Source organism: Ipomoea triloba, chromosome 4 (assembly GCF_003576645.1).
Source record: "Ipomoea triloba cultivar NCNSP0323 chromosome 4, ASM357664v1".
Lineage (NCBI taxonomy): Eukaryota > Viridiplantae > Streptophyta > Magnoliopsida > Solanales > Convolvulaceae > Ipomoea > Ipomoea triloba.
Window position 1 is genome coordinate 26656331 of NC_044919.1, and position 15593 is coordinate 26671923.

General features: G+C 34.6%; 3 protein-coding genes across 3 annotated transcripts; 2 read left to right on the top strand and 1 right to left on the bottom strand.

The window, feature by feature from the left end:
- The first annotated feature begins 281 nt into the window (after window positions 1-281).
- On the top strand, window positions 282-2595 carry LOC116017590. Its single transcript, XM_031258198.1, has 3 exons — window positions 282-789; window positions 1677-1940; window positions 2047-2595. The coding sequence occupies exons 1-3, from the start codon at window positions 364-366 to the stop codon at window positions 2233-2235; spliced, it is 879 nt and encodes a 292-aa protein (XP_031114058.1). The 5' UTR covers window positions 282-363; the 3' UTR covers window positions 2236-2595.
- A 2003-nt stretch (window positions 2596-4598) lies between these two features.
- LOC116017844 (11-beta-hydroxysteroid dehydrogenase-like 5) lies at window positions 4599-7113 on the bottom strand. The gene is made up of 6 exons (XM_031258487.1): window positions 6689-7113; window positions 6205-6397; window positions 5742-5827; window positions 5461-5592; window positions 5169-5333; window positions 4599-5016 (listed from the first exon to the last, which is right to left on the bottom strand). Exons 1-6 carry the CDS (start codon window positions 6875-6877, stop codon window positions 4711-4713), a joined length of 1071 nt encoding a protein of 356 aa, XP_031114347.1. The 5' UTR covers window positions 6878-7113; the 3' UTR covers window positions 4599-4710.
- A 1987-nt stretch (window positions 7114-9100) lies between these two features.
- LOC116015595 lies at window positions 9101-14432 on the top strand. Its single transcript, XM_031255704.1, has 3 exons — window positions 9101-9484; window positions 12725-12950; window positions 13654-14432. Exons 1-3 carry the CDS (start codon window positions 9263-9265, stop codon window positions 14082-14084), a joined length of 879 nt encoding a protein of 292 aa, XP_031111564.1. The 5' UTR covers window positions 9101-9262; the 3' UTR covers window positions 14085-14432.
- Window positions 14433-15593: the final 1161 nt, after the last annotated feature.

The window sequence follows — 15593 nt, forward strand, 5'->3', positions numbered from 1 at the left end:
AAAAGTCTTGTGATCAAGCCGCATCCGGAAGGTTGAGAGAGTAGCTATGAACAGATACTACAATTGAGTTACCTTCATTTACATTATCTTATATGTTTTGCGTGAAGACCCTTGGAGTCGAGGATTCATTCTTTTGGGGCTAAAGTATTCCACTCTTAGCTAACCGCTGTGACTTTGTTTTTGTACGTTATTGCGTTTTATGAGCTTGTGTAGTTGCAGCCATTCCTTCTTCAATTGTCATTATCTACTACTCCGTAGTTCTTTATTTGTGGCATAGAAGATTTCTATTTCTCTCTCATAGTCCCACAATCTTTTTGGTTTCTTAAAACCTCTATCCCTGAAAAATAGCCCACCACCAAATAAATGGCCACCGCCGCGCCCAAACTCGCCACCGGCATTCTACCCATCCCTGCCCAGCCCCACCGCCGTAAATTACATCACCTCGCTACCACCGCTACTAGTGTACATCCCTCAGCCTTCAAAATCTCCGTCAGCACTGTCACTGGGGTTTCACGTCGCCGGAGAGGGCTCAGTTGCCAGGCCGCAGAGGTGTCGGTGGCGGAGGGGCCGTCGGCGTCGGGAGGTGGAGGGGACAATGAAGGGAAAACCGAGAACTGGGTGCCGGTTGTGCCCCTGGGGGCGCTGCCCAAAGGAGAGCGGCGCGTGATCATCCAAAACGGGGAGACCATACTGCTGCTTTGGTATAAAGATGACATCTTTGCCATCGAGAACCGATCCCCTGCTGAAGGCGCTTACAGTGAAGGCCTCCTCAATGCCAAGCTCACCAAGGTCACCCATTTCCTATTTCTTTTTAATCTCATAGCAATTGTTCTCATATTTATTCAATCCAAGAAAATATCTACTTCTTAGGTTTTAAGGGATTTATAGAATGTAAAAGAGTTTGTCCCCCCCATAGAGCATAGTTTTTCCTAATGTAGCAACACTAATATGCACTGAATTGCAATTTAGAGGATATTCATTCTTGAGCATGTTGCTGGAACAAACAAGAATATACAGTAATTTTGGACTTGTGGGGGTTTATTTGTTTAGCAATTGTCTTATAGTTGTCATAGATGTTGTGAGCTTAGGATTTCACTCCCCTACCCTAATCTGTTGGGCAGAGGTCGGTGAATGGCCAAGTCCAGCAATTGGTGGCTATGGATTGTTGGGCAGAGGCTACTGAAGGGTCGAGTCCAGCAATTAGTGGCTATGGATTGTTGGGCTAAGGCTTGGTGAAGAGTCAAGTTCAACGCCCCGCCTCTCGAAAATGTGTGACGATATATAAGGAAATAAAGTTGAGCATTCGTTGCGAGCTATAGCTTTTAGTGGAATGGTATGTGGTTCGAGTACCAGCAAGATCGCCAAGGCGGTATATGCTTCTTGATGCCCTTGGGGGATTGGGGGATCATCACTAATGTGGCTAGAAATGTTTCAGATTCCTCTAAACTAAAGCATTGTTCATATTACTAAACATAGTTCTGCTCAGGACACCACGTGATCTAACAGAAAAAAAACATAGTTGTTTTTGTACATGAGATGCTATTCCAATCATGCTTGACCGTTTAACGTATCAAGTTCTGCACGTAAGCTTGTAATATTGTTCATGCAGCATACTCTGGTGTATGGTATTTGTTCTTTCTACAATGTTCCATTTGATATGATTCAGTTTTGTGCAGGATGGTTGTATTGTTTGCCCAACAACTGATAGCACATTTGAGTTGCGAACCGGAGAAATAAAAGAATGGTACCCAAAGAATCCAGTGCTGAGAGTTCTGACTCCTGCATTGAGAAACCTATTTATTTATCCTGTTAAGACGGACAGCGAAAATATTTACATCAGCATGGGCGGGGGACTGAAGACTTCTGATGCATCTGCTGAGATTGTATTCAGCGGGAAGGCTCAACCTGGTGTAACAGCAACCAATGTCAACGTGGAAGAGGTAACAAAACTTAAAATAACACCGAGTTCTTGTTCTTGTTCTTGTTCTTCTCACTTGATCAAATCTATTCTTGGGACTCAAAACTAGACCCTTGTGCATTCTTTAGGTGAGGATGGTGGTTGATGAGAACCAAGAGGCCTTTGGTTTCACAGGAAAGAATGAGTTGATAAATGGAAAAGCTGCTGTGATTGGGTTCCTATTGCTGTTAGATTTTGAACTTCTGACTGGTAAAGGTCTCCTCAAAGGAACAGGATTCTTGGACTTCATTTACTCTGTTTCCAATGCTTTCAAATGAATTCCAATGTAATTTATGAACACTTTCTGATCAACATATAGGCAGTATATTTGTTGGGAGTAGTTTAACTTCCTATCATAACTGGAAAAAAAAAATGATTTTGTATATGTAGGTAAATTATACTGACTGTGAAATTCTTCTAGCCAGAGGAGAAACAGCCACTTGCAGTTTCCAATTGAACAGGGTAGAAATGATTTTGGGTCAATGTACTTGTGACTTGTGAGTGTTATTGTATTATATAATTTTGTTTAATTTGGTCTTTGTACTTTAGTTTTGTGGGTTGAAGTACATGGATTAAATTGAGCAAAATTAAGGTATATGTCCTAGTATTTTGACACCAATGTTTTTGTTATTCTTGTACTCCCTGTCTTATTTACTATTCATTGGTCAAATTAACTCTTTCTTTTTTGCTTATTTTCTTTAGTAATTTTTTATTATTTTTAAATTTAATTTTTTGTGTTTAATAGTACTTTTAATGTAGTTTCTAAATATATAAATTTTATATATTAATGCTAAACTTAATATTATGAAAAATTAGATTAAAAATTACTTCAGTCAAGCATCGTTAAACGAACCAAACAACCATTTTGGGACGGAGGTAGTATTATACTCTAAGTAGGTTTATATTCTTGAATTCTATCATCTAGTCTTCAATTCACCAAGACATCCTGAAAGTGAATGATATTCGATTTATATGATCTGTATGTAGCGTAAATCATCAAATGAAGATATTATGTTTTTTAGGTAACAAAGAGAAATTTGTTATCCCGGTGTGCATTGAATAAATTTCGCTGATTAATTTTATGGACAGAAAACACATGTTTAGGACAAAACTTTATAGCCTGTTGGTTGGATGTAGTTACAATTCAATTACAACACGATTCTTTGACTACGTGAAATTACAGTATTTTACTGAATTGCAATTCCCTCTATTTCTAGAATTGGAATGACCCCAATAAGAATTTTAATTTGGAGTGGTGGGGAAAGGGAAAATTAAGGAAATGACCCTTTTACCATTAATGATGATTATTATTATTATGCAAGGTATTTTAGTCTTTATATTGCTTTTTACCTTTTAATTCTCAATAATTTTATTTCTTCTTATCAAATAATGTAATTTGAATTCATACTTTATTCTCACCTTATACTTTTCCAGCTTTATATTTTTCCCACTTAATTACAATTCTTTCCCTGCTCTCCTGCCTTCCAACCAAATGCCTTATTATTCTTGTTTTAAAATTTCATTTGGAATCATTTCAAAGTCCCCTTGTGTTGGGCAGAAGTTGGTAAAAGACAAAGTGTATTAATTGATGGCTAGGTTGAACTATCAAATTCAAGATATTGTCTCTCGAAAATGTGATGATAGACTATAAAGAAATAATATTATAATATTATATCTTCGCTACTAATTATAACTTTTAATAAATCTAACAATTAATAACTAATGAAATTGTTGAACAGATAAAAATTAAGTTCAATACCTTGTCTCTATCTTGCCTGTGGAACCATAACTTTTGGCCTTGATCTTAGGATGTTTGTTGCTGTCAGCATTGAGATATATAAACAAAGATAGGTTTTAGGTTTTGTCTAGGGATGTTTGTTGCTGTCAGCATTGAGATATATAAATAAAGATAGTTTTAAGGTTTTGTCTCACAGTAGTAGAATGTATGGTTAACCTTACAAAAAGACAGTTTTATTGGTTTTCGAAATGAAAACTAAACACTGCGCGTAAAGCTAGGCATTTGGGTGGCGTTACACGTGTGTCACAAGTGTAATAAGTATAGGAAGACAGGGAGTATGACTCATCTCAATGATCAAAGCCAGTAAAGTGGCTTAGGCAGTTTAGTGATTACAACGTTTAAGAAAAAAAAAATCAAGACCCAATGACAGTTGTAGGATCGATTCTTACCCAACTATAGTTGTAGGATTATGACAGTTGTAGGATCGATTCTTACCCAACTATAGTTGTAGGATTAACATCTTATGTGTAGTAGGATTAACATCTTATGTGTAGTAAGTAAAAGTCTAATTTTTGTGTTCAACATAATTTATAGACTTTTCTGTTCAGCATAATTTACATCTTCCAGATACTCTGTCAGGCCAGGTGTGAGGAGCGCTTGAAGTTGAAAATTCAAGCTTTTAGGAAGAAATAAAGTGCCACATATATGCCAATAGAAAGGAAAATGCATGCTGCTAAAACTAGAAGAGATGGAGGAAAAAATTGAACAAAACCAGAGACGTGTGTTCCATTTATTATTGTGCCCCAGTGCAGAGACTGGGAGCAATGCAATGTAATGAAATGAACTTCTACGTACAACCATTCTCACAACATGCAAATCAAAGACACAAAAAACAGAACACCCACAAATTAAACCTAAACTGCATCAAACTAAACTAAACCAAACCAACGACATAAAACGAAACTAACTAATCATACTGTGGCATCCCGGCATGCTGCGGCTTGGATCAATTCATTCATTCCATCTTGTGCTGTTGAAGGACAATAACAGGTCTTCCGGCGGGAGAAGGTGCTTCCAATCTCATTGGTGAGGAAGATGATGATTCCATCGTTACAGGTCTCCCGGTCCCGATGAAAGAAGTTGTTCTTGCACTAAGGTTGTCAAAGAGGAGGCGAAACGTCCAATTTAGGACGTTCGGACAAAAGACCCTATAGAGAAGGAAAGTGTCGTACCAGCTTGGGTACTTCACGTATTCATCCCCACGGCATGCCCCTGACACTATCAGCTTCGCAAACTCCTCCACCGGCCCAGTTGCGTGTACCTTGATAGTATCACAATGCCAATTAAAATGATGAAATTAAGCTAGCTAGCAATCCTTATATCTAGTAGTAACTGTAATGTTAATAATGTGACAATATATATTTGTGACAATATGTATGTATATGTAAGCAATAATATTGAAGACTTAATTACTTCTCTTTCTTCTTTCCATTGCATCTCTGCGCCTTCCTCCACCATGATTTTCCCTCTCGCCATTTCAGTCCCGATCCACCCATGAGTTGCTACTGTGATTCCGATGCTGTTCCCCACCTCAAACCTCAGTGTCTCGTACAAATTTACTAGCCCTGCTTTTGCTGCCTATTTCATTTCAGCAAGCATAAATCATCAAAATATTCGATCAAAATCACTCTACCATTCAATCAGTAACATTATTAATTGATCAATTACAGCTACAAAAACATTAATATATATCTGGATCACTTACGGAATATAAGCTCATTCTTGGCAAAGGCAACCAATTCTCCACTGATGCATTCACTATGACTCGACCTCTGCTTTGGCGCAGATATGGAAGGGCTACATATGTAGGATAAACATTTCCCCAGAAGTTTATATCCTGGAATTATTGAAATATAATGGACAAAACTTATTATATTGTTCTATGAGTGCATGTAATATAATTAATATACGTCAATATATAATGCAGCTCAAATTTTATTTATTGTATCTATTTAAAGTTAAAGGCCCCTCCCCTAGCAACCATACCATTAAAATGGGAAAGACGGTTGTGTCAGATGCTTCCTCAAAGTAAAAGGTATGTCCCAAGCTTGCTGTATTCACAAGATGATCCACTGCAAAAGGGAAACCAGGCCAAAAAGCCATAAATAATTAATTAAAAACATGATACATAGTTAGCTTATCAGTCCATTTTAGCTTGACCACTATTAATCGTTTGACTTGGTTAAATGGCGAATATGAGCGTTTGATTAATCAATTTTTTGTAACAATTTATTACTCCAAAACACTAAAAATCAAATGTATCAGCTAAGTAACAGCTAATTCAACTAATATTTTTCTACGAGCAGTTAATATCTATTAACTAGTCAAACCTGCTAACCAATTCGCTAATAGCTATTTGTTAAACATCCCAAAGTTCATATTGGCTAGTTGGTTGGCGGCTTAATTAGCATAAAAGTAGAAGGAAGTATGTAGTTGTTAGCGAGCTTACAGCGGCCATAGAAGTTGATAGTCTCAAGGATGAATTTCCTACAGTCTTCTTCCTTGACAACATCTGCGGCTGTGATCAACACATTCTTTGCACCCAGCAGCCTAGCGTTCTCACTGATCCCCCGCAGTCTGTTCTCTCTTCGTGCTACTAACACCAGGTTGGCTCTCCTTTTTGCATACTCGTATGCAATTTGCTGTCATTATATACATATATAGTTAGATCAAGTGCTTTAACACTACTACTACACCCAAAAACTATATATAGCTCGTAGCGAATGTGCAACTTTATTTCCTTATAAACCGTCTATCACATTTTCAAAACGAAATGTTGACGGTTCGTTGGACTTGGCCATTTAAGCCCGACCTTCATCAGGCTCGGGCCGACAATCTTTCAAACACTGAGTGCTAGATTTAGCCTTTACTAGCCTCCGTCTAATGCATAAACACTCTACACTCTTGTAATTTAGGAGGACTAAATTCTGTACCTCTCCAATACCAGAGGAAGCTCCGGTGATGACGACCACCTTGTCCTCCATGATCTCCTCCCCGTAGAAAAGGTTGTAAAGCCACTCACAGGCGCTGATGAAACTCAAAGTCGGCCATGCCAACGCCAGCATCACCAAGCTCGCCGGCGGCACCACCAAGTTCAGAACTGAGTTCACCAAATCCATCATTTTAATTAATTAATTAGCTTTCTCTTGCTGGCCTTTTGATTTTTCTTCTTTCAAGAGAGAGAGTAGAAAAGATGAGATATTGAGATAATTGGAAGACAGAGGCAGAAGAACGGTTCTTGGTGTTGTATTGTGAGTTGGGTTGACATGTAGTATTGCTAGACGATCAACACAATAGCTGTGCATGCAGGGAAGGGCGGTTAACACGTGTTACTGTCATCAACTCCGAGTGCATTACACCGTGATGAATAATTTCTACTCACTATAGGGAGGTTCCAATGTAAATAAAGTGAGAATTGAGTGTATCAGGACCGTTACTAAGAAAATTAGGGTCCTGTGCAAAAATTCAACATGGGCTCTATTTTTTTGTATAATTGTAAATATATAAAAGATATATTATATTGTACCAAAATATATAATATGATGGGGACATGGAATCCCCGGAGCTCATTTTATTGGGAAAGTATTGGTCAAAGCGAGATGTCCATTTTTACTGTCAAGGAAAGAAGGAAGCATGCGGAAAAATAGACTTCAAACAAATCATCACAAGTTCTAGACCACCAAGCCACTCAAAATCTATTATACTAAAGGGTCGGAAACTCTACTTATGCATGAGAGTTCATTGGAAGCAAAGTAGTGGGAACACGTGTGGAGCCAAGAATGAAGGTTGTCCGATGCCATCCATTTGTCAACCATCTATGAGTCCTCCAACAATATAAATAGGCACCATTCCCTCACTTTAACAAGCATCCCTTGCTCACCAAATACTTTTTTGTCCACTGGTTTGAGTTTTCTCCTCCTGCTGGCATGCCAGAGTTCGAGTCTTGTTGGTAACATATTAGTTCCCAGCTTATTTATTATTCGGGATGCCATTTTGGGCCTTATTCAATTTTTTAGGGCTATAGTATTTATTATTTATGTATTCTTTGGACTGCCATTTGGGCTAATATCTCGGGCTTTGTACGTACTATTTTGGGCCTAGCGCACCGGGTAATAGAGTTGCTTTCTTCCTACCTCATTTTGTACCCCTATACCCGATTTATGGTGGACCCGGTTCCAATAAAACTATCATTGGTGCCGTCTGTGGGAAACGCTACGAAAAACATGCGTTCCTAGTTTCTACCGTTGTTGGTAGCATAGAATAGGCATCATTCTTGAATACTCTAGCTAGGAAGATGGTTTTTAAGTAAACATCATAAATATTTCGTGTATTTTATTGTTGTGATTATCCATAAATATTTTATTATGATTTAATAATTAATTTGATTTTAGCATAATTATAACTTTAATATTCAACTCGAATTATTTTCTCCAAAAAGATTCATAAACTTCGCATGCGTGTTGTTTCCATACGTTTTATAGTCATTCAAGAAAAAGAACCATAAATGGTACCCAAAAATATGACTTGGCAAGCATTATATATCAGTGGGGAGGGGAGGAATAATCTCATTCATTCACTTGAATCAATCAACGGTATTAAAATCAAAAAAAAAAAAAAAAAAAACATCATTTGTTAAAGAGTAGATTCTATTTTTGGTTTTAGACGTATAGGTGTTATTATGCTTTTAGTCCTTTGCTTTTTTTTTTTTTTTTTTTTAAATATTCTCAGTTAGTCGTAGTATTATTGTGATATAACCATTTTGGTCATCTGTCAACAAATATGCTTAAGTGACATTAAATACGATATCATTTTGATCTTCTTCTTCTTTTTTTTTTTTGTAAATATAAAGTGGATTGACCTGTTATATTTATATATTTACTTTTATGAATAAATCCCTAACTCACAGATCAGAGTGTTCTGTTTACCATTGTTTAATTTTGAGGAGGCGCGAATTGCACCTGAAGAAGATAGACACTCTAACCTGTGAATTAGAGATTTTTTTTCATAAAAATAAATATATAAATAAAGATAGACACATAATTGTTGACGGATGACCAAAAAATTATCCTTAAAAACAATGACTAAAAGTAGAATGAAACCTATAAGTCTAGAACTAAAAATAGAATTAACTATTTTTTTAATTATTCAAAACTTGAGAATATACCGATAATATCTAGTATTGTATTCAAGATTAAAAAAAAAAAAATGAGTGCACCAAATTTGTTGCACCTATATGCTACAATACAACAAACTTAAGTGCAATCTTTTTAAACTTGAATGCACATTTTTTTATCATCAAGTATACCCTTAAGCTTTACATACCCATGTATGGTTACCACTATAACTTGCCTATATATATATACCCACCTCCATGGACACTCCATCTATATATCCCTTCATTTTAATCCCTGAAAAGCGAGCTAGCTGAGCCTTTTTTCTTCTCCTCATCACAATCTTTAACTCTTCTTGCCCCACTCCTCACCTAACCCCTAAAGCATTAATGCACAATGGCCATCAAAGAGAATCCTCCTGCAAGGCTTCCAAATGGTGATGATGAAGAGCAATTTGGTAATGGAAATTCCTCCTCTAAGTTTTCATTACAAGACGACTGTGATGATAACTGTGTCGCCGTAGATGATGATGATGATGAAGCAGAAGCTGCTGGAAATGAATCACAAAGCTCCATGGTCAGGAGCTTGTATTGGGAATCACAAGAGGCCTTGCTTCAGGTGACGCATCTCCCACTCTTATATTATTTGATTAACGAGAATTAGTAATTAATAATTGTTTATATTAATAAAAAAACAATTGTTTATATTACTTAGTTTATTGCAAATAAATTAAATTTATATATGTGTTTTAAAAATAGACTAGGAGGGTATTTGGCAAATAGCTGTTAGCAGATTGGGTTAACGGGTTTGACTAGCTTATGTGTTGTATAAAGATGTTCGGTAAATTAGCTGTTAGCATTTTCTCAAAAAGCTGTTTTGAGCAGTTTTTTAAATTTTAACATTTTAAAGCAATAAGTTGTTAGAAAATTAAAGGTTAATTAACCAAATACTCATATTGACTATAACTTAACCAAGTTAAACAGCTAATAGTTGTCAAACAAACCAAAATTAACTAATAAACTAACTATATTACCAAACTGTACCTAAACAATTTTACTCCTACTTAATTAATTTTAGGAGCTGCAGCCGGACTAAAAATGACTTTGCATTTTTAATTGCTACAACTGTCTTTTTATGTAATATATTCATCAAAATATAGACATATTGTTTCGATTAAAAAATAAAAACTTAGATGCAATATAATGAACTCTAATAGATATTCGATCTAATGAAATATAAAGATCACTTTACCCTTTTAAAGAAATTTCTTTAAAACGTGAAAATGAAATTCAGCATTCAACCATTCCCCCCTTAGCTTGTTATTTGCATTGTTATGTATTTCAAAAAAAAATGTTCAAACCATAAATTATACAATAAGTTACAATATCAACATATAATCATCAAAGGCTCAAAGCTAACTAATAATAAATATGTTTCAGAAAAAACCACTAAAATATAAAAAGAAACCCTTAATAACACTAGTACTAGTTATAAAAAAGAAAAGAAAAAATCGTTACCATACATTTCAGTATCCATTGTCTTTGTGGTCTAGTGACACAAAGTGGCTCTCCCAAATGGGAGATTATGGATTTGAGCCCTAGTAGAGATTGTAACAGAGTTAATACTACTCAAAAAGTAGTTATATTAGTCATTAATTAATTTAACCATATTGTTCATAAGTCTTAAATTGTACTAATATTTTTAAAGTATGTGTGGAAGTTGGTAATTAAACCTATAATTTTCAATTTAAAATTACATATCTCCACTATTAGAATCCTTGCATATCATATAGTGAAATTCGTTATCCCTCGTTTACCAATTACTGTCCTTACCAAAAAAATATCATATATTTATATTATACGTCCTCTCAGTTTATTCCACATGTCTTAATTTGTTGATTCATTATAGGTTCCAGATAAAGATATAGGCCATGTTTGGTAAATGATTGTTAGTTGATTGGGTTAGAAGGTATGATTAGTGGATAACATTAGCTGTTTAGTAAATTAGCTATTAGCTAATAGCTGTTTGGTACTTTGGTATAATTTTTTTTCTTAAAAAGTAATTTGAAAAGATTGCTTTGAGTAGCATTTTCAATTTTAGTATTTTGGAGTTACAAAAAGCTTATTAACTAAACATTTATATTACGGAGTAATTTTTAACCAAGTCAAACAACTAATAGTGGTCAAACAAGTCAAAATTGGTTGATAGGCTAATTATTTACCAAACATGGCCATTATTTTTTACTTTTTGTTTTTATGTTTGTTTTATCTAATTTTTTTAAAAAAAAATTTCACTCAATTAATATACAGTTTATGTGATGAAAATAACATTATGATAGAACAATCATTTTACCATAAATCATAATCAATCTTACAATATGACCCATTGACATAAAGTTTATTATTAATATACTGAAAGTTCATTTTTAGTACATTAAATATTCATTTTTTGAAGATTTATTTTTTATGTACTGGAAGTTTATTTTTAGATATAAAATAAACATTTGTCGCTGTTCAGCATTGACATATCATCCATGTATGGTCTATATATAGTATAATTTGTTTTTTGTTTTTTGTTTTTTTTTGAGAAAAATATAGTATAATTTGTTAACATCATATTTTCCAAATTAAAATAAACATAGCCCGGCCCCTACCTCGGCCATTCTAAAATATCAAGAATAGTACGTATTGTCGGCATAGCAGTGACCTCTCCATTACCCTAAACCAATAATTTTAACTTTTTGGCAAATTAAATCAGGGTCTAATCCTTCACCACTACCACATACTGCCGGTGACATTTAATAATATTATTATAATCTCCTTATTTTCCTTTGATTGAGATGTTAGTTGTCTTAAATTATTTCAGCCAGAAAAAAACGTTTGGTCCTCTTCTGGCTGCTACGATACCTTCCAAATATGTAGACGTACCTGTCATTCTCAAAATTGGACTAACACAATATATATATATATTTGTGTCTTAACCTTTGGCCATACTTAATCACCACTACTTGTACGTGTGATTGTGAGTCTCCAATCCTCCAAGAAATTTTTGGCTGCTGGTATGGCTGGGGACATACTTACGTTGCTAGCTAGCTTGAGGTTTAGGATGTTCCAAACTTAATTAGCTTTTTCCATTTTGGTTCATTTAATGAAGGAATAAGCTAAGGATACACATTCTTGAAAATGTAAAAATAATGTTTGTTTATAAGGAAGATAATTTACTAGACTAGTATATATATCAACGTAAGGGAAGAAAAAAAAAGAGACACATGCATTAGCTAGCATAGATTGGAAATTTGCTTTAGAAAGTGTCAATTCCACTTTTAAAGTTAAAAATATATATCTATTTTTAGGGTTTATTTTAATCCCTAAATCATAGAATTATATAGTCATTTTAATTAGTTCTAATCTTTTAGCTGTTGCACGTCTTAATCTTATAAAAAAAATGTTGCAATTTTTAATTTGTCTCTCAAACAATAAAATCATGAACTTTCAATAGAAATTAAAAAAAAAAAAGCATTATATTCATATGTAATTTCTACTAAAAAAGTACTTACTCAATAAACATGAAATATGAGGCAAATTAAATCACCATGGATGTTCATGATTCAACTATTAAAGGGGTGAAAACCATAACTTTTATGTAAAGTTAAAAGGGTGTATTTTGCAGCAATTAAATATAAAGATTGACTAAAATAAACTCTATAATAAAGTGATAAAAAGTGCATTTCTCTTTTTAACAAATAATGGTGTTTGCACTGTTCTATGTAACGTTTATAACATGCATACAGCTTACACGTTAGATACATACATATACACGTACACTAATTAAAAAAAAAATGCATGAATAAATTTTCAGGAAATTCTGGAGAATTACAAGTTGAGTGGCACAAAAGTACGAGAAGGTATATACAAAATCATAGAAAGGGTTACCACAACAAATAATTGTTGTGAATGCCCTCTTCCAAGATTGGAGAGTTGTGCCAAGTGTTTGAGGCTTAGAGCTGTGAATGAGCTCCGCAACAAGGGATTCACTGCAACCCTTTGTACATCCAAGTGGAATCAAACAGAGAAAAAGCTCGGAGGTAATAATTTCTTTCATTCAATTCAACACGCACATGAACATCTAAAATGAAGTCGTAATGATTGCGTTTCATCTCAACTAAAGTGTACATCATAGTTGATGCAAATACTTTAATACCAAATTGAATTATGTATTCCATCTAGGATCAAATCTTTATCACTACGCTAAAAGCTATTGTCCACGGCGAATATGCAACTTTACTTCCTTATATACAACCACCACATTTTCAAGAACGATTCTGGGCTTCGCCCTTTACCAACCTCTGCTCAACAATTCTCCCTCCCAACATTTGCGTTGTTAGTCTTAACTACACAGATATTATTTGTTACTACGTACGCTAAAAGCTATAGCTCACAGCAAAGGCGCAATCACATTTTCGAAAGTCAGGGTGTTGGATTTAGCCCTTCACCTGTCTCTGCCCAACAAATTTTAACTGCACAGATGCTACTTGTTAGGATCAAGAGCTTACCACTAAGCCAAAAGCTTTAACTTACTGCAAAGACACAACTTTATTTCCTTATATATCACCACCACATTTTCGAGATGGAGGGTACAAGACTTCCCTTCACCGGCATCCGCCCAACATTTCTCCTAGCCACCAATTGCTAGACTTAACTTGGTCCTTTACTAATCTCAGCCCAACACATCTCAACATTTTGACTAGGAATTTATAATATAATGTATGTGTTTTTGGTGTTTTGTAGGAAGACATGAATACATAGAAGTGATGGTGAGCACACAAGGGAGGAAGAAGCAAGTTCCATTGGTGATAGAGTTGAACTTGAGAGATGAGTTCAAGATGGGAAAATCATGTGAAGAGTATTGCAGAATGGTAGAGCAATTGCCACAAGTGTACATTGGCAAAGGTGAGTACTTGAATGCGATTGTGCGTGCAGTGTGTGATGCTGCCAAGAAATCAGCGTCGGAGCAAAGGATTCACATGGGGCCCTGGAGAAAGACCAACTTTATGCTTATGAAATGGTCACCGGCGGCTTCGGTTGAAAAGACTACTTCACTCGGCGCCGCCCATCAATCTTCGTCCACTCAACTTGTAATAATGTCGCCAAGACAATGGCACCCAAGTATTACATCCGGGCTACAACCTGTCACCGGAACAACTGTGAAAGTTGCATAGATCATCACATATATTTTGATATAATAATAATAATAATAATAATAATAATAATAATATTATTATTATAAAAGTAATGATTAGATGCAAGTCTCAAGTGGTAGAAGTGTAGAACTAAGACTCTTAGTAAGAACACAAAGTCATTAGTTTTTTGGTATAACACAGAGTTTTCAGTGTCACTCTGTGAGTGATTTTGTTAAATTGTAAGCACTTCGAAAGTGGATACTAGACTTGAGATTTTAGGTTGACCCAGAGTCACTAGTTGAATCTGCGGTCAATGTTCCAAGTTGAGTGCATTTTTCTCATATTGTTACTAAGAAATGCTTAATTTTCCAACTAGTCTTTTAATTATAATTTGCTGATCTTGGAAGCTAAGGGATGAAGTTTAGTATATTGGTGGAACAATCTCACTCATGGAATACATGCATGCATATATGCCATGAAAATTTTTTATATTTCAACTAGTAAACTACCCGTGACTGCACGGATTAATTTTTATATTATATATTTAAATAATACAAATTAAAGGTGAAGATATAAATAATTATAATATTTGACAATGTATGTTTATTTGATTATAAAGATTAATGCAAAAGTATCAATAATATATGACTCATTTAATTGCATTTATTTTAAAAAATTTGCTATATAATATGAATTTAATTGCATTTATTTTAAAAAATTTGCTATATAATATGATTTATGTAACATTTATTTTAAAAAATTTGCTATATAATATGATTTATGTAACTTATATGACCATTAATTTGCTATATAATATGATTTATGTAACTTATATGACCATTTTATTGCTATATAATATGATTTATGTAACTTATATGACCATTTTATAGATTAAAAGTTCTTTTTCAATGTGAGGACCATTTTGTGGCTCTTATTTTTATTATTCACCCCTATATATACACTATCTACCTTATTAGCAAACATACTCGATTTGTTTAATACAATATAAAGCATTTGACTTTGTAAAATATTTAATAGTATTTATAATGGTTTATAATATTTTCTATATGAAAAAAACATCATAAAATCATTGATAAAACATAAAATACACATGTGGTATATATACTTATAGAAAATTACCCGTGCGATGCACGAATAAACTTTATATATATATAGGCCGCCCCTTAACGTGCGGTCAGTGTGGCCTCACCACTATATAGAAATCTGTTCAAATGTGGCCACGCCTTCCCGTGCGATCGGTGCGGTTCACACCACTCAATGTTAGAAAACACACCACAATGAAAATACAGAAAAACACCAAAAAACACACCACACACCCAAAATAATGCACCATAATTTCCCTGCCCCTAATGGTGCATTTGCTAACACTGTGTGGTGTATATTTGCATGCCTAGTGGTGTATTTTTTTGTGATGCGTACCTAATGATGCATATTTGTGCGGTGCATTTTCTAACATTGAGTGGTATAGATTTGTATACATAGTGGTGAGGTTGCACTGACCGCACGTTAAGGGGCGGCCACACCTGA